The sequence below is a fragment of the Python bivittatus genome, unplaced genomic scaffold (assembly GCF_059951505.1).
Source record: "Python bivittatus isolate LINGU-HERP-01145 unplaced genomic scaffold, Pbiv_v1 ctg000850_np1212, whole genome shotgun sequence".
In the NCBI taxonomy this organism is placed as follows: domain Eukaryota; kingdom Metazoa; phylum Chordata; class Lepidosauria; order Squamata; family Pythonidae; genus Python; species Python bivittatus.
Window position 1 is genome coordinate 1,389,112 of NW_028277112.1, and position 18,948 is coordinate 1,408,059.

Sequence of the window (18,948 nt, forward strand, 5' to 3'; positions counted from 1 at the left end):
CTACCAAAAATGCCAGTTTCTTCTTTGAAGCATTAGGCCAGGAAAAGTCAGGTTTCATAATATAGATGAGTCATACTTATCTGATGACTTTGGTCAAATACTGTTGAGTATGTCTTATTCCATCTGTAAAATGTGAAGATGAGAATTGTCTTATGGAACTCAAGTGTTATCTTTTGTTCTCTGAGCCAACCTACAACTTGGATACACTATTTATTTCTATGGATGTCTTCCAAAATTTATTTACTCTTTTATTTAATGGGTGCTGTTTTTTTGTTTTTTGTTTTGCTTTTGTTCCTAATTCCAAGGCTGACCTACAGACAAGTTCACAACGTTTAAACCTTTCAGCCTCTAGTGCTGCAGTGGCAGAACTCAAGCAAGATTGTTGCATTGACGATGTAATCCATCATGAAGTAAAGGAAATAGGGACACACATGTGAGAAGATATTTATTATTTTCTTATATAAATATGCATCTGTTATCCCTACCCCAAATAGTTAAAATCCATTGAACTATTTGTGTCTTTCAGTTTGGTATGTGCAGTAAGCTATACCACACAGACTGGTGAAAAGATGTACTTCAGAAAGTTCTTCAAGTTCCAGGTATTGAAAATACAAGCTGTGGTGTTGACAGTAATTGTCAATAGTATCTCTGCATTCCCCAGTCTCTTTCCTATACATGCTCAATGCTCAACATTGTATTGAATGTTTCTAGGGTAAGTCTGGGAGGGGCAAATGTTCAGGTTGCATTTAATATTAGGCTTGTCTGTACTAGTTTGTATCAGTCTGAATAGTGTTTGATGTACATGAGATGGAAGATCCAGAGGGGGATCCAGAGGAGGATGCAGAGATGGAACAAAGATCCATCTTTGTGCTAGTGCGATGCTAAGTAATTTTCATCACTGTGGTATTCACTGTGCAAACCTCATATTCATGTGCTACTTTTTTCAGACTAAATGCTACATTCTTTGATCACTAATAAAAAAAGTAAGTGAAGACATAACAGAACAAAATTAGATTACATTTAATTAAAACTAAAGCTAAATTGCATACAGTTATGTTCTTTTCTCTTATATTAAAGAGCCAACTCATTTAAGACTGGAAAGTGCTACCATCCATTGAGACTTGATAACATTTTCTAGATTGACTCTACAGAAATAATATAATGTTTTCTGAAGAAGATTGAAAACCTCTATCCATGTTGGCACTTGTTTCAACTAAGCCCAGCTAAGATTAAGACTGGACTTACTTGAAACAAGTCTCATAGAACCCTATGGATAAAAAATGCTTGGATCTTTGTATAAATCTTCATAGCTTTTTGAAATTGTAACAGAGTTGGGGATAGCTTGAGCTCTTTGGAATGTCAAGGAAGGGGGCACTAACAGAAAAAGCCCTCCCCCATTGGTTCATAATGGAACCCTCCTTAAGCATAGGGACATGGAGGGAGCTCTCCCTCCCAGATCTTATTGGGAGAGCAGATACTAATGAGAGAAGACAGTCCTGAGCCATATAGGGCTTTAAAGGAGACAATCAGCACCTTGAATTGCACCCAGAAGTCAGCTGGTAACTAGTGCAACTCTTGCGATAGAGGTATCACATGGGAAGATAATGTAGAAGCTGTAACTATTTGAGCCACTGCATTCTGGACTGGCTGTAACTTCCAAATGGTTTTGAAGGGTGTCCCCAGGTACAAGATGTAATAATACTCTAATCATAAGATGACCAAGGCATGAATGGCTGTGAGGAGGATCTTCTGATCCAGGAAAAGTTGCAATTGGTACACAAGATGTAATTGTGCGAATTTTGCTCTTTGACAAGCAGCTATTAGTCCAGGAAGACTTCCAGACTGCATACCATTTCAGCATGCGGGAGCATAACCCTTTCCAAAATGAAAAGTGGAAATTCATTGGCCCCAAATGGCTTTCAAACTCACTCTGTCTTGCTAAAATTGTGTCTGAAACTGTTCCTCCCCATCCAGACTCTCACAGCCTCCAGGTTTCAGGAGACAGCTTCAACAGCATCTCCTGTTTGACTCAGATATACAGTTGGGCTTAGAAAAACAAAAGCCAGTAAAATTAATACCAGTGAAAGAATCTAGTAAATGTTCTGTTAGTGTTTATTATTTTTTTCTACAGGTCCTTAAACCACTAGATGTGAAAACTAAATTCTACAATGCTGAGGTAAGTGCAAAATATTGGTGCCTTTAATGTACAGTAATGTAAAGAAATTTCTTTTAGGAATGGAAAGTGTGGTTTTTAGCCAGGTGTCAGGATTTTTCTGTGTGTCTATCTCCCGCTTGAGATAAGCTAATAAACCCAGCTATTTTTTTATTACTGTGTCTTTTTATCCAGGTTCTGCCTTTACTTAAGTATCTTCTTCCTATCATAAGGATAATAAAGATGTTTTGAATATGGTTCTTTTTATGGATTAAGAAAATACCAAATAGAAAATCAAAACTGAGAAGAAAATCAAACAAAAAGAAAAGTGAAAGGATTGTTTTAAAAGTAATTAAAAGAACAGTTTCATTTAAATATACTTACAACTTAGTTTGTTTAACCTACTGTGTCAGATGTCCCCAGCCATTTTTGACCCAGTGAGCACATTTTGAATTTTGAGAGCACATCATGTCACTCCCACAAAATGTCTAGTGTGGTGGACAAGCCCAGTGATAAAATATCAATTTTGCCGAAGTTGTTCCTCAGCATCCATAGAGAAGGAAATGCAAAGGGTTTAAATGTTGTGCTGGAATTCTTTTATTAAGGCTTGCTAACTTTTCTTCTATAAATATTATGTATCTAAAGTTCTTGAATTCTTGTGAACTTGGATAAATGATTCCATTTGTCTATGGGGTACAGCCTGACACCTCCACAGATACTCTTTACCACCTTAGGTTTTTTCTGCCTTTTTCAACACTGGATTTTAGCCCCATTTTAAGGATGCTTCTGTGTATATACAGATCCAGAAGCTTTCCTGTAAGTAACAAATTAGCTTTGAGGCTGGCACTTTGCTGTGAAGTATGCTAGCTTCCTATTCATTTTTTATACCAAAGAATATAAATAATTTAATTTTAATTGAAAGAATCAAAATAATCAAGTACAGCATAGAACCTGAGGGGCATCAAAGGTGTCTGTGGCATATTGGAGCCTCCGGGGACCTTGGCATGATGTTGCAAGCACGAAGGATGTGCAAAGTGCCAAAAAGAAAATGTTGATCCTGACAATAATTTTCTGTACGTTGGTTATATAAAATAGCCACCCACTAGGTGCTGTGACAATGGAATGTGTGTTTGAGTGGGGGTGTGCGTGTGTATCCTTATTTTTGACTGAGCAAAGCAGGTGAGTAAAAATTTGTTCTCCCCTACTCTTTCAATCTAGCCATTTGTAATTGACATTTTGATTCTAGTGTTATATAGGGAAAAATATTAAAAATATATTTTGAAGTAGACTTGTCAACTTTTGTCCTCAAAGGTGGACATGTATTAAGAATTATTACCTGGAGAAGACTGGTCTTGGCAGACAAGAAATAATTTTTCTGTAGTTTTCTCTACTCCTCCCTACTCCATAGCACTTGCTGCCTCTCCTTGCTAGGAAAGCTACACCTGCCAAATTAAATTAAAAAAAACTCTGACAGGAGACACAAAATGGACAGCCATGCTCTTCTGGCATCAGCCTGTTACTTTGATCTTCCTAAGCAATGATATTTGCTCAGTGAATAGAAGGCTAAATAACAGCCACATATAGAAAAACAAAACCTAAAGTAGGTTGGGATATTGAAGCCAACTTCATGTTTGAATGTATGTAATTGAGTGGAAGGTGCATTTTTCAATTATCTTTTTCCAGCAGTGCTTCCTATAACTTTGCACTTTGTTGTGTGCATTAAAGAGGGAGGTCACCTCTAAACAGATTAGGTTTCCCTTATTGGAACCTTCCACGCAGAGAGAGCATGTGCAAGACTGAACTCTAAAGGAAAAGAAACCCAAATATTTTCCATGTAGAACCCCTTCTCTGAGCATGTACTAGTTTCCCAGTGTGTTCATTGTACAATTACTGTCTTTACCATTCCACATAATTTCTTCCTTTGTTATACCATTTGCTGGCACAAGTCTTATTTAGAAATCAAATGTCTTATTAGTGATCCTTTTCATTTTACGGCAGTGTACATTTTTCTCTTACTAATGCTGTCTTGTTTAAAATATACAAAAAAATGCAAAAAGATGCATTTTATTTGAAACGTGGTTATCCTCCTCTTTTCTTTAACATTTAACCCTAAATTCTCTAATGTTTTTCTTTTTATTTTCCCATTAGAGTGACCTCAGTTCTGTGGTAATTTTTATTTATTATTTATAAATATGTATGTATGCTTGTCTTCTGTTTGTCTTTCTGCCTGTTACTAACATTATTTTGTTTAAATATAATGAAAAAGCAATGTTTGTTGTACTGACCCATAAATATTTGTCCTTTTTTTGTTCTGGAATTTAAAAGAATGTTGGGGACAGGGTGAAGGTGAGGAGAACAAAACTGCTCTCCAAATGCATTAGCTCTTTCCTTGGTATCCATTGTTTAACAACATTCAGTAGTTTTCTCTAGTGCTGATCAAATATTTCAATAACATGCTCTCAAAAACAAATTATTTCCTTTTTTCTGCATGAACACAGAGCAGCACATGATATTCTCAAGGTACACTGGGTAACTACAAGATTATATACACAAGGCTGTTTGCGTAACATGGAAACACACACAATTGTTAACTAGAAATAAATTCACATTCTAGAAAATGCATGCCTTCATAATTTTTAAATATAGCACTGGAAAATGTGCAGAATCTACCTGAAAAAATTCTGAAGCCAAACAGGAATCTGAATAAGATTTTTGCTATTTGATATTATACTGGCCTTACATTGTTCATGGTCCTCGCTCATGACTAACAAAGCAAGAATGAATTATGCAAAATTATAAAGAAAGTATGTGAAGTTAAAAGGTTTGGATGGAAAACATTAACTAGGACACTTCAGCTCACAAAAAGACGTTAGAATGCTTGCTCTTTTTTTTCCCCCCCTTCACTAAAGGTGTTTTCCCCCTCTCCCAGTTACAAAATGTTTTGGACAAATTGAAGCCTGAAAACTACTATGGAACATATTTCTTAGTGTCAAGCACAAGGTGTTTTTTTTACAGAAATCTGTTAGCCACCACTTTCCTTCCTCTTGCAGTTCTTTGAACCCAGCCAAGTCTTTAAATTTCCTTTATGTATATAACTCACAGTTTGCAATATTTGGATGGCCTGAGTGAACAGGTGTGCTCGTTTTGTTTTTTGAGTAGTGTGAAGTACATACAGCCCTGCATATAGGCTTGTTTCATATTACATCATGGTTAGGTTTCTGTTACCTACTGTTTTGTGAAGACACTGGATGGGAGGAGAGAGCCTAAGATATATCACATTTTTCTTTACATGCTTACTCTGCTTTCCAACTGCTGAATGCATGTGGCAATGTTTACCATAACATTACTGCAGTGTGATTTCATTTCAAATTTTAATGTGTGTGGTGGGATCTACCAAATTTGCTACAAAACATTTTGCTCTATGAAGTTACTATTGAAATTAATCAATCCTTGCTTCATTGTATTCTACCTTGCTTTTTCATTATATTACTTGATTTTGCTTTCTTCCCTCAACTTAGCTATTGCTAATTTTTTGTTAATGGATTCTTTTTTAAATGTACTAGAGGGAAATATGGAAAGCCCAGAAATTAGCAATGGATTTATGGGATATTCTTGCAAAATAGTACAAAGTTTTAAATCTCAGGTACTGAAAAATGTGGGAGCAATGAAGCTCAGTTGCTTTAAGAAGCAAGATAACTGAATTTTGTCACTGGTGTTTTGCTTGACAAAGGCTGCATTCAAACATGGCTCTACATTTTTAGTACCTTCAGTGACCTCTTGAAGGCTCCCCAATTCCTTGAGTTCTTCCAGTCTGGTTATGAAGAGGACAGAAATGTTAAATTGGCCACATTTTAGTATGCCACACAAATCCTTACTAATCTTAACTCTGGATAATGGAAGCAAGCTATAAATAAGGGTGTGAAACTAGATTGATTCTCGTAATTTTAAGTATTGCAGGACTCAGAAAACACAGGGATTGTGTGCTGATCTAAAATGGGAGCAAGAGCTCTGAACAATTTCAAGGTGTACCTGAAAGGAAGGAGCTCACAGTCCCAGAATGCTCTGCAATTGTTTTGATAAACTGGGATTTAGTATTAAAATCCAAACTGAGCCTATTCTTCTTTTTTGTTGATATCATGTCAATACCCTGGGATATAATAGGCTAGAATTTACTGTGCAGTTTGCTATAACTTCTCAACATGCTATTCTAATTAACTTTTTATACATTAGGACTGTACAAATCCTTTGAAAGAGACGTTTTGCAATGCACAGGAGTGCATATGAACCTCTTCTTTTTGAATCATTAAAGCAATGTAGTCTTTTTACATATATGCAGACACAACCAGGAGCATCTTATGAAGCAGCCGTGTGAGGGGTGTTCCTGCAGATTTCAAAGGACTTTTTTTTTTTAAGGATTTGCTTAGCCATAGAAAACAGTAGTTCCCATTTGCTGGTGGAACTTCTCTTGCATGTGTTTTGGAGAGCAGGGTATGCATTAGGAGACTTGACCAAGTAGCTGTTTTCATCTCTACCATGCTAGCATCTGTTTAATCATCAGCAGGTTTTGGTTTCAGCTTGAAAAAGCTAGCTTCTTTGTTCTGCTTTGCAGGACTAAGCTCTTAGAATGAAAACATAAAGTATTATTTTGCTGCTAAGAGAAATCATGCAGTTTACATGCAAACATCCATGAATCTCTGCATACTGATATACAAATTATTATAATTATTATTTTTAAAAAGTTGAATCACTTTTACCCGTCACTTAATGATTTATAAATATTTCAACCCTCAAGCAAGATTAATCGTTCTCTATTATTTTTATTACTCTCCTTTCTGTGTCTCTTTAATTTCATGTTTTCTTTTGATATAATTTATTATATAGACTCCTAATTAATATAAGGAGATGCAGAAGTAAACTATTGCACTACTGCTACCCAGATACTTTTGCCTTCTGTCTGTGAAGATGATCACTCTCAGGCTGATAACCTATGCACATTTACTAGGGAGTTGATTTAACTGAAATTAGATCAAGTTGAGCTCACACACAAAAGACTGCATCTGCTGCATGGCTTTTTATAGTGTGGCTATGTCCATAAATCTTTGTGAAAGGTGAGAAGCAACCTGGGCTTTTTTTAAAAAAAAAAAAATCTGTCTTGAAATTGGACAACTAATCTTCTCATGCTAAATTAGTAGTTTTAGTGTAGAGCCCGCTAGCGCCAAACTATTTGGCTGTGGAAATAAAAGTAACATCACATGCTTATTGCTGGAAGTCTTAGAGCCAGAAGTAACAGTGAGATAATAAAAAAAAAGAACCCATGTGCCAATATCAGTGTGTAAGAGCATCAAAAGAAATTCCTAGGAATAAACTGTAACAGTTAATAGTGACTGTAGCATTTACCAGAGCTTCTAGGATAGTTGGCATATTGTCAGAAACAAGAGCAAAGCTCCCCATTAATAGCCTATAATATTTTCTTTGTATGTGGTCTGATGCATCACTGGCATGGCATGCGTACATATGCATTGCAGTCATTTCTCATTTCTTAGACATACTTTCATTTTTTGACAAATTCTGAATTGATGTGACCGTAGTTCAGTATGCAAACCTTAAAGTATTACCGTAAATCAGGATAATGTAAGAAATTATCCCACATCCATTGTTCAGCACAATTCCAGTCGACTAACATTTTTGCTTCAATTGCTCTCCTTTGGGATGAAGACTTTTCTCGCATTTAATTACTGTTACTTTGATTTTCAGGCATGAAACTAACTGCGTATGTGGTTTAATGTTTTTCAAATGCTGGAACTTTTCTCAGTTCACACTATTCTTTATTTAAGCATTTTTTCTTGTTTTTTCAGACCGATGAAGTGTTTTTGGAAGCTCAGATTCAGAATATCACAAGCTCTCCAATGTTTATGGAGAAGGTATCCTTAGAACCTTCTATTATGTACAATGTAGCAGAATTAAATACAGTCAGCCAAGGTGGGGACAGGTAAGAGACTTATTTGTAGCCAGTCTTATTTGAGGATACAGTGATACCTCGGGATACGAACGCCTCTGCTTGCGAATTTTTCGGGTTACGACCAGCTCTGGCCCCAAAATTTTACCTCGGTTTGCGAACTCCGCCTCGGGGTACGAGCCATTTTCTGCCCGTGCCACGTGGTCCGCGGCCATTTTCTGCCCGTGCCACGTGGTCCGCGGCCATTTTTCCGCCCGTGCCACGTGGTCCGCAGCTGTTTTTCCGGCCCTGCCGCGTGTTCCGCGGCCGTTTTCGCGCCGCGCCGGGCTGTTTTCGCGCCGCGCCGCGCCGTTTTCGCGCCGCGCCGCGCCGGGCCGTTTTCGCGCCGCGCCGCGCTGCACCCGGCCATTTTCGCGCCGCACCACGCCGCGCCCGGCCGCTTTCCGTGTGGTCCGTGGACGCCAGAACGGATTAACGGTAATTACATTGAACCTTATGGGAAATTGCCTCGGGTTGCGACCAAATTCGGGCGGAGGGCGGAACGGATTAACCAGATTTACATTGAACCCTATGGGGAAATTTGCCTCGGGGTGCGACCAAATTCAGAGGGCGGAACGGATTAACCGGATTTACATTGAACCCTATGGGGAAATTTCCTTCGGGTTACGACCAACTCGGGATACGCCCAGAGTCACGGAACGGATTAAGTTCGTATCCCGAGGTACCACTGTACTGTGTTTACACTCCCCTATAGAAAACAAAACCATCTGTGTCCAGTTGGAACTATTTTTACTTATAGGTTGTGTGTACTGTGCCTCTCTCAATTAGGAGTCCTGAGGGCAGTTTTGCATCAAATTGTCTATTTTTCTTAGATTTTCTGGTTTTCAGCAACTAAAAAGTTGCTGGTTATGAATTAAGAGGATATGAATCACAAATGGTATGGTTGTGATGTGTTGGCACGCACTCACCTAAGCTTGCAGTTGTGAAGAATCTGGATGGTAAAAGGTATTGACCTATACATAAAATTGACTGTTATGTAAAAGAACCCCAATCCTTTATTTAATTGAAAGCTTTTGCAGGATGAAGAGCCTCTCTCACTGGTAACAGAAATAAAAATATGTTTTATATTTCTAAGCATTAAGTTTTTTTTACCTGTGTATGGTGTGATACAAATCTTACTGTTAGTGCTGTTCTTTGGATTACCTTATTCAGAAATAGAATGAACTTTATGTTTAAATATAAATGTTAACATGCGGAAAACTAGTGTCTTAATTTAAAGATTAAATTAAAAAAAATTTTTTTAAACTTGTTAGTTATAATTCTTTTTAAAAACTCCTTAATTGCCACCACCTTTTAAATGCATAGATTGTAATACATAACCAAATATAAATATGACAGACTTTTAACATTTATTATTTATTGGTTAGATTTATATCCTACCTCTCGTTCAGGAGCTCAAGACAACATGTACAATGTTCCCTCTTCCTATTTTTTCTCTTAGCAACAACTTTGTGAGGAGGTTGGGCTGAGAGTGACTGGCCCAAAGTCATTCAGTGAGCTTCCATGGCTGGGCTGGAAAACCTGGGTCTCCTCACTCCTACCCAAACTTTTAAACACTAAACCCCAAGGGCTCCAAATTTAACTTTGAGTGATTTCTTTGTTTTCCCTCACTTTGTCTCATTTACTTGCTATATTTGGAGACAGTTTCCTAAATGAATTGTCCAGATGTCCAAATCTGAAGTATAAGCTAAGATGAACCTTTACTTTTCTTCTAGTGTGTCAACATTTGGTGCAAGAACATACTTACAACCCATGGATACACGCCAGTATTTATATTGTCTGAAACCCAAGCAGGAATTTTCAGAAAAAGCTGGTGTTATTAAAGGTGTAACAGTTATTGGGAAGCTTGACATCGTATGGAAGACAAATTTGGGTGAAAGGGGAAGGTTGCAAACTAGTCAACTTCAAAGAATGGCAAGTCCTTTTTTTCCACAATATTCTCTTTAAAGAATTCCAAACTACATTTTCTTTACTGTGAATAGAAAGAAAAGAATGAAGAATCTGTCTGCTGACAACTCACACTGAGCTTCATGAATACTTGTTGTACATGATAAATTAGTGTTTTAAGATATGTCTGTGATTCTTCAGATACTCCTTTGCCTTGTTGGGTATTGCTGGGTGTTTCTTTGTTATCTTCAATAACAACTTTCAGAGGTAGCAAAAAGCCAAATAATATGTGCTTTTTTCATTGTTATCTGTTGTTAAGAAGTTGGAAAGAAAGCATCCCTTATGCTTAATTATCTCATGGTTTTCATTACCACAAGATGGCCCTGTAGGATGATGGCCATTTGCTTAAGTGCCTTTAAAAGGGATTAGATAGATTAATGAAAGATGGAGCCTCTGTATACAGAATCAATATCAGATGCTAGGAGGTAGCCAGTAGGAGAAAGCTATCACCTTTGTGCCTTGTTTGCAGGTTTCCCAGAAATCATTAGCTAACCTAACATTTCCCAGTCTGTTGAAACCATCATTGAAACAATATTTTTCTAGTCTCATGCAAATGGCAGTACAACACCCTTAAAAAAAATTAAAACTTAATGCTATCTTTAAAACATAGTCCATGAGGAATAATAGAAGCTTGAAGATGCCATTAAAACAAGTAGAAAATATAAAACCTGTAAGTATTGAATGACTCCTTTTGTAAGAACGTGTAGCTTGCAACTGGTGACTGATGCACTGTTTCATGAATATCTAAGATTCTATTGTGTGTTTTTTTTAAAAAAATCTCAAGCTCATACCTAGCCAAAGAATTATGGTCTCACAATGACATTTGCAGTTAATTTAACTCCTTAGAATTTCCTCTTCAGTACATTGAGGTTAGACATAGTATACAAAAGTGTTTCTATTATGCTTTGTTTTCGCTAGGCGTCAAAAACAACTTGACGGCACATGTAATCATGCTTTGCTAAGCTTTTAATACTCCTTAGGCTCCAGGTTATGGTGATGTGAGGCTTTCATTGGAGACAATACCCGACACAGTCAGCCTGGAAGAGCCTTTTGACATCACTTGTAAAATAACAAACTGCAGGTAATGAAACTTTCCCTTGCTCTTTTGGGCTTTTGGAATCCTTATTTTCAGTCAAAGGAAAAACTCTGCAGAGATGGTGTTGAGATGGTTTCCCTCAATCATTGTTTCAGTTGTACAGGTAATCCTCACTTAACGACCACAATTGGGACCAGTAACTCTGTCACTAAGCAATCCAGTAGTTAAGTGAGACATCACATGACCACAACTTGCGATTTTACTGCCAGCTTCTCCACTTACTCTGCTGGTTGGAAGCTGGCTGTGAAGCTTGCAAATGGTGATCATGAGACCATGGAATGCTGCGGTTATTATAAATGCCTGCCAGTGGCAAAGCACCCAAATCTCGATCACATGACTGCAGGGACGCTACAATGGTCACATGTGTGAGGACTGGTCATAAAGTTACTTTTTCAGTGCTGTCGTAACTTTCAGTGGTCACTAAACAGGACAGTCATTATGCTAGAACTACCTGTACTAAAATATTAATGTTAATATAACTTTAACATACACCATATATTCTTATTTTCTATTATGATTAAAACTGTTTTGTTGAAGCAACTGGCTTTTAGAAATATTTTTACAAATGGATGTACCAATAATCCTGCCCTTTAGTCATTCAGATTTAGAGTCAGAGCTGATTTGTTTATTTTAGCAACAATGTTTGAGGCTTATATATTAATTAGGAAGGATAAAATTCTGTTCTAGTTTTAATTATTGGCTGGGTTCAAATATCACACTAAACCATAATGTGATAAATTTGGTTTGTATCATAGCTAGCACGATTGTGACTTATTTAACAAACTGTACTAAGTCATTATTTGCTTAACTGTGGTTTATTTAATAAGCCACAGTGGCTGGGCTCACACCATATTATGGCTTAGCATAATATAAAGGAGGCCTGTATGTGTATCATTGCAGAGCTTTCCATTATAAGGTATGTAGAACTTGGTTTGTGAAACCGATTAGACTAAACTAAAATAGGGATGAGATGTTTTTAGTTTAGTGTGATGTAGGAAACTAGCCATGTTTTATGAACCAAACTTTCATAGACATAATATGTGTACATGGCAGTTGCATTCTGTTAAGAAGACTAGCACTTTCTATGAGCTCAGCCACTGTGTACATTGCTTTAATACTTCATATTTAAATCAATCAAAATTCAAATTAAAACTTTCTAAAATTCACTGCCTGGTATCATATAACCAAGCTGGGGAATCTCTAGTTCCTCTGCATCCTATCTTTCTTCAATAATTTTTATTTAATATATATACTGTATATACAGTACTGTGCAAAAGTTTTAGGCAGGTGTGAAAAAACACTGAAGTAAGAATGCTTTCAAAAATATATATTGTAATTGTTTATGTTTATCAATTTACAAAATGCAAAGTGAGCAAACAGAAGAGAAATCCAATCCAAATCAATATTTGGTGTGACCACCCTTTGCCTTCCAAACAGCATCAATTCTTCTAGGTACACTTGCACATAGTTTTTGAAGGAACTCAGCAGGCAGGTTGTTCCAAACATCTTGGAGAACTAACCACAGATCTTCTGTGGATGTAGGCTGCCTCAAATCCTTCTGTCTCTTCATGTAATCCCAGACAGACTTGATGATGTTGAGATCAGGGCTCTGTGGGGGCCACCATCCCTTCCAGGACTCCTTGTTCTTATTTACGCTGAAGATAGTTCTTAATGACATTGGCTGTATGTTTGGAGTCGTTGTCCTGCTGTAGAATCAATTTGGGGCCAATCACACGCTCCCTGATGGTATGGCATGATGGATAAGTATCTGTCTGTATTTCTCAGCATTGAGGACACAATTGATCCTGACCAAATCTCCAACTCCATTTGCAGAAATGCAGCCCCAAACTTGCAAGGAACCTCCACCATGCTTCACTGTTGCCTGCAGACACTCATTACTGTACCACTCTCCAGCCCTTCGGCAAACAAACTGCCTCCTGCCACAGCCAAATATTTCAAATTTGGACTCATCAGTCCAGAGCACCTGCTGCCATTTTTCTGCACCCCAGTTCCTATGTTTTTGTGCATAGTTGAGTCACTTAGCCTCATTTCCACATCGGAGGTATGGCTTTTTGGCCACAATTCTTCCATGAAGACCATTTCTGGCCAGACTTCTCCAGACAATAGATGGGTATACCTGGGTCCCACTGGTTTCCACCAGTTCTGTGCTGATGGCACTGCTGGACATCTTCCAATTTCAAAGGGAAGTAAGCATGATGCATCTTTCATTTGCTGCATTAAGTTTCCTTGGCCAACCACTGCATCTACAGTCCTCAGCATTGCCCATTTCTTTGTGCTTCTTCAAAAGAGCTTGAACAGCACATCTTGAAACACCAGTCTGCTTTGAAATTTTTGCCTGGGAGAGACCTTGCTGATACAGTAAAACTCCCTTGTGTCTTGTTGCTCTGCTGAGTCTTGCCATAGTATGTGACATGAAACTACCTTCCACAACCTCACCTTAGCAGCAAAGTTTGGCTGTTCCTCACCCAGTTTTAAGCCTCCTACACAGCTGTTTCTGTTTCAGTTAATGACTGTTTCAGCCTACATATGAAATTGATGATCATTAGCACCTGCTTGGTATAATGGTTAATCATACACATGATTCTAATCCTACAAGATCCCTGACTTTGTGCAAGAGTACAAAGTGTGCAAGTGTAAGAATTGATGCTGTTTTGAAGGCAAAGGGTGGTCACACCAAATATTGATTTGATTTGGATTTCTCTTCTGTTTGCTCACTTTGTATTTTGTAAATTGATAAACATAAACAATTACAATATATATTTTTGAAAGCATTCCTACTTTCAAGCATTTTTTCACACCTGCCTAAAACTTTTGCACAGTACTGTGTGTGTATATATAAAAATTAAAAAAATTATTTAAAACCATTTTAAAGGCTCATAACTAAAACATTGAATTTCTAAGACAGAGATGAACAGGCGTGAATTATTAGGTATTATTTATGAAGGCCCATTATGCATATGAAAGAGAGAATCTAGAGGGAGTTGCCCAACTGTGAAGTGATCCCCACAGAAGTCTTTTCAAAACAGTGTGGTCTTTAGACTTAAGTTTTCTATCTCTGCCCCTGTATTTGAAACTCAACATCATAGAACTGTGTGCATGAGATAAATTAATCATGAGGTGCACCATCGAAAGTTCCCAAAAAGAAAATCTGGTATAGTGAGAAAAGTGGTATGAACTGGATTTTTAAAAAGCTGACATTTGTATTAAATTATATATATATATATTATCTAGCAGTGAAAGGACCATGGATCTGGTTTTGGAAATGTGCAACACTAATTCAATTCACTGGTGTGGTGTGTCAGGAAGACAGCTGGGCAAACTGCATCCTACTTCGTCACTACACTTGACACTTACGCTGCTATCATCAGTACAGGGACTACAAGTAAGAACTTAAAGTGACTCTAATTTTAGCCTTATTCTCTCTCACATCACTTTGACCACTGTGTCTCTCCTTTCTTTCTGTTTTAGAGTGTCTCTGGCTTGAGATTAACAGACACCTTTTTGAAAAGAACATATGAGTATGATGATATTGCTCAAGTCTGTGTGGTTTCTTCAAAATGAAATAAAACTAAGAAAATCTTTTTTAAAATTGCTTAAAATGTGTGGACCAATTGCCTGATAAAAATCTAATGAAGCCAGACTACATCTAACTGTATCCAAGAGAAAAAAAATAATGTTCTTATTTAATAATCCCCCTAGAAATGAATGTGGCACCTTTGGAATGTTTAAAATAGCTGTTAAGAGCCAACCAGTTATATGTATTTTAATCTATTTGGAAATAAAGATTTAGGCAACTTATACAGCTACTTCATTGTATTCTATTTTTGCACAGATTATTTCTAATACTTGTATTATTTGTAATTCTTGGAGAAATAATTCTGTACATGGGAAGGGGGCTAGAAAATTCTTCCTGGTTTTAGTTTGGAAAAATAAGATTCTATAAATGTAGGAATACAGAGATTTATGGATGATATTTCAAGGTTAAAAGGGCAGTGATTTGAGCCTGGCTGCATTTATATATGTATTGCATGAATCTAGCTTTTATGGTTTTTATATAGTTTTACTTAATGCATGTGAACCCAGAGTTGGGGAAATAGGTGATTTGGGAAATGATTTGGTCTGGGAAAGAAGCAAACATGTAGCTTTGAATGAAGCAAGTTCTGAATCAGATTAAGCATCCATTTAATCTAGCCTTTTCTTTTTCAGTAAGCAACTAGATGTTTCTGGGAGCCAAGGAGGGCTTGAAATTAATGGACAGTTCCATTGTTATTTCTTGGAACTGCATATACAATGCATTCGGAAAGTATTCAGACCCCCCTTCACTTTTTTCAATTTTGTTATGTTGCAGCCTGATACTACAATCATTCAAATTCATTTTTTTTCCTCATTAATCTACACTCAGTATCCCATAATGACAAAGTGAAAGCAGAATTTTAGAAATGTCTGTAAATTTATTAAAAAGAAAAAACTGAAATATCACATTGACATAAGTATTCAGACCCTTTGCAACAATGCTTGAAATTTAGCTCAGGTGCCTCCCATTCCTCTTGATCATTGCTGAGCTGTTTCTACACCTTGATTGGAGTCCACCAATAATCAAATTAAATTGATGGGACATGATTTGGAAAGGCACACACCTCTCTATAGAAGGCCTCACAGCTGACAATGCCTACTGTACCAGAGGAAAAGCCATGACGTCAAAGGAACTGCCTGCAGAGCTTAGAGACAGGATTATTGCAAGGCACAGATCTGGGGAAGGCTACAAAAAGATTTCTGCTGCACTGAAGGTTTCCAAGAGCACAGTGGCCTCCATAATTCTCAAATGGAAGAAGTTTGGCACAACCAGGACTCTTCCAAGAGCTGGTTGCCTGGCTACTGAGCAACTGGGGGAGATGAACCTCAGTAAGAGAGGTGACCAAGAACCCGATGGTCACTCTGACTGAGCTCCAGAGATCTTGTGTGGAGATGGGACAAAGTTCCAGAAGGACAACCATCACTGCAGCCCTCCACCGATCTGGGCTTTATGGCAGAGTGGCTAGACAGAAGTCTCTCCTCAGTGCAAAACACATGAACGCCTGCTTGGAGTTTGCAAAAAAGCACCAGAAGAACTCTCAGACTGTGAGGAACAAGATTCTCTGGTCTGATGAAACCAAGATTGAACTGTTTGACCTCAATTCTAAACGTTATGTCTGGAGGAAAGCAGGCACCGCTCATCACCTGCCCAATACCATCCCAACAGTGAAGCAGGGTGGTGGCAGCATCATGCTGTGGGGATGTTTTTCAGCAGCAGGGACTGGGAGACTGGTCAGGGTTGAGCTGAATGGAGCAAAGTACAGAGATATTCTCAATGAAAACCTGTTCCACAGCACTCAGGACCTCAGACTGGGCCAAAGGTTCACCTTCCAACATCACAACTATCCTAAGCACGCAGCCAAGACAACACAGGAATAGCTTAGGGACAACTCTGTGAATGTCCTAGAGTGGCCCAGCCAGAGCCCTGACTTGAACCCCGTTGAACGTCTCTGGAGAGACCTGAAAATGGCTGTCCGCCAACAGTCCCCATCCAACCTGATTGAGCTTGAGAGGATTTGCAAATAAGAATGGCAGAAAATCCCCCAATCCAGGTGGGCAAAGCTTGTTGCGTCATACTGAAAAAGACTCGAGGCTGTAATTGCTGCCGAAGGTGCTTCAACAAAGTACTGAGTAAAGGGTCTGAATACTTATGCCAATGTGATATTTCAGTTTTTCCTTTTTAATAAATCTACAGACATTTCTAAAATTCTGCTTTCATGTTGTCATTATGGGATACTGAGTGTAGATTAATGAGAGAAAAAATGAATTTGAACGATTGTAGTATCAGGCTGCAACATAACAAAATTGAAAAAAGTGAAGGTGGTCAGAATACTTTCCGAATGCACTGTATATACCGGCACACAGGAAGAGCTTACACGTGATGCTAACGAAAGGATAACTTATGATTTGCTAAACAAATCACAGTGACTCGGTTCATACAAAACCCTAAACTGTAATATAGATTCACATATAGCTTTAACTCAAAAGGAAACAAATCACACAATGGCTTAGGGTTATGCATTAATAAAGCCATTGCCTATGAACTAGAAGGCTCCTTGACAAATAGTAACATATTTGTCCTCTAGGATTGATTAGACATTCTATCGAAAGCTATTTTGTCTGAATTTTTTTCTTCATTCTAAACTGTAGATCCTTAATATATCAAACTGGGAGAATCTATGGTCCTCCAGCTGATTCTGAAATATAATTCTGAGTTACGATAGCCTCTGTGGCTAATGGTGAGAGATGCTGGAAGCTATAGTACAAAACATCTGAAGGACCACACGTTCTCTACCCCTTTAGTTTAATTCAAGTGAGTACATGAATATTTCCAGTGTCTTTAGGCATGGTGAAGTCCTGTTCCATGTTCCTGGTTTTTTTTAACTAGATGAAGTTGGCAGTTTCAAGACCTACTTCACATCAGAATCCATTTATCCACAGACTCAGAAAAGAAACAACTGCCAACCTCCATTTGTCCCTTCATTTGTCAACAAATGAAAATATATAGAGACACAAATCACTAGACAACTTTGATAACTGATTGAATTTTGGGATTACTTGCAAAGTGTATGCTGTGATTCTAGTTTAGTGTGCTTAATTTGATAAGTTTTTCATTTTGCTTTATTGTACCATGGTCATTCATATGAAATTTATAGTTGGTTTTGGCATTAGTGGGGAAAAAAGCAATTGATTTACTCTAAATACCCACTGAACTGAAGCAAGTTTCGTGCACGCACACACACACACACAAATAATTTTTTTTATTAAAGAAATTTTTCCACGGAGTAAAAGCAATACAAATTTCGAGTTAGATAAGGGAAATGGAGAAAAGTAATAAAAAAGTTAAAAGAAATATCGAAAAAGAAGTAGAAAAGAAGGAAAAAGAAAAAAAGAATAAAGAAGTGGCTTCTGGTCTTCCTAACAGCAGTTATAAATACATTTATATTTTGCCCTCTCTAAGGTTACATTGAAGTTTCCTTTTTTCCATAATCTACCCTTTCTAATCATCAAACCCATAAATCATCTGTTCATTTTTTTTCTTTTTTCATCAAAAAGTCCATAAGGGGTTTCCAGTAGCTAACAAGAACTGAAGCAAGTTTCAATAGAATATAAATATTATTGTCACCTGCTATAATGTATACTTAGAGGAAACTGAAATCCATTGAAGCTTTGCAGAAATGAGTCAGTGTGCTCCATCCTATCAGTTTAGCAATTACTCTAAATCAAGTTTCTGAAAAATATTCAGTTACCTTTCCCTCATAAAATTTAATTTGCAGCCATCTATTCAAGTACTGGTGGACAGAAATTTTAATCCCACTACACATGCTTAGTGGGATTATCTTAGCAGTAACAGGAGAACTGTGCCATCTCCAGTAACTTCCTGTATATTTCTATGGATCTCATTATTTATTCAAGAATGGTTACGGTTATGGACACACCTATAACTCATGGTAACACTTCATGCTTCTGAAAGTATTATAATTTGAAATTACTATGAATTGAAACCTTTAAATTGCTACAAGATTCTCTCTTTGCTGAAATGGATTAGTATGATTATTTCTTTTGAAAAAGGCATTAGTGTATTTTTCCAAGATGGTTGCAGCCGATGGAAAGTGCTGGATTCCAATTGGTCGGATTCCTTTT

At 37.4% G+C, this 18,948-nt stretch overlaps 1 protein-coding gene across 9 annotated transcripts in view; it reads left to right on the forward strand.

Moving 5' to 3' along the window:
• TRAPPC13 (trafficking protein particle complex subunit 13) overlaps positions 1 to 18,948 on the forward strand; it is a 47,394-nt gene that overhangs the window by 14,311 nt on the left and 14,135 nt on the right. For 3 of the 9 annotated variants that reach the window (XM_088130407.1, XM_088130410.1, XM_088130411.1), the window contains exons 5-12: positions 306 to 433; positions 527 to 599; positions 2,132 to 2,176; positions 4,301 to 4,318; positions 8,008 to 8,141; positions 9,884 to 10,082; positions 11,096 to 11,196; positions 14,464 to 14,614. In XM_088130407.1, coding sequence (XP_087986533.1) covers positions 306 to 433; positions 527 to 599; positions 2,132 to 2,176; positions 4,301 to 4,318; positions 8,008 to 8,141; positions 9,884 to 10,082; positions 11,096 to 11,196; positions 14,464 to 14,614 — 849 coding nt within the window. Of the gene's footprint in view, positions 1 to 305; positions 434 to 526; positions 600 to 2,131; positions 2,177 to 4,300; positions 4,319 to 8,007; positions 8,142 to 9,883; positions 10,083 to 11,095; positions 11,197 to 14,463; positions 14,615 to 14,700; positions 15,031 to 18,948 lie in introns of those variants that run through there. The other 6 variants (XM_007441869.4, XM_007441870.4, XM_088130408.1 and 3 more) reach the window with 6 other exon arrangements.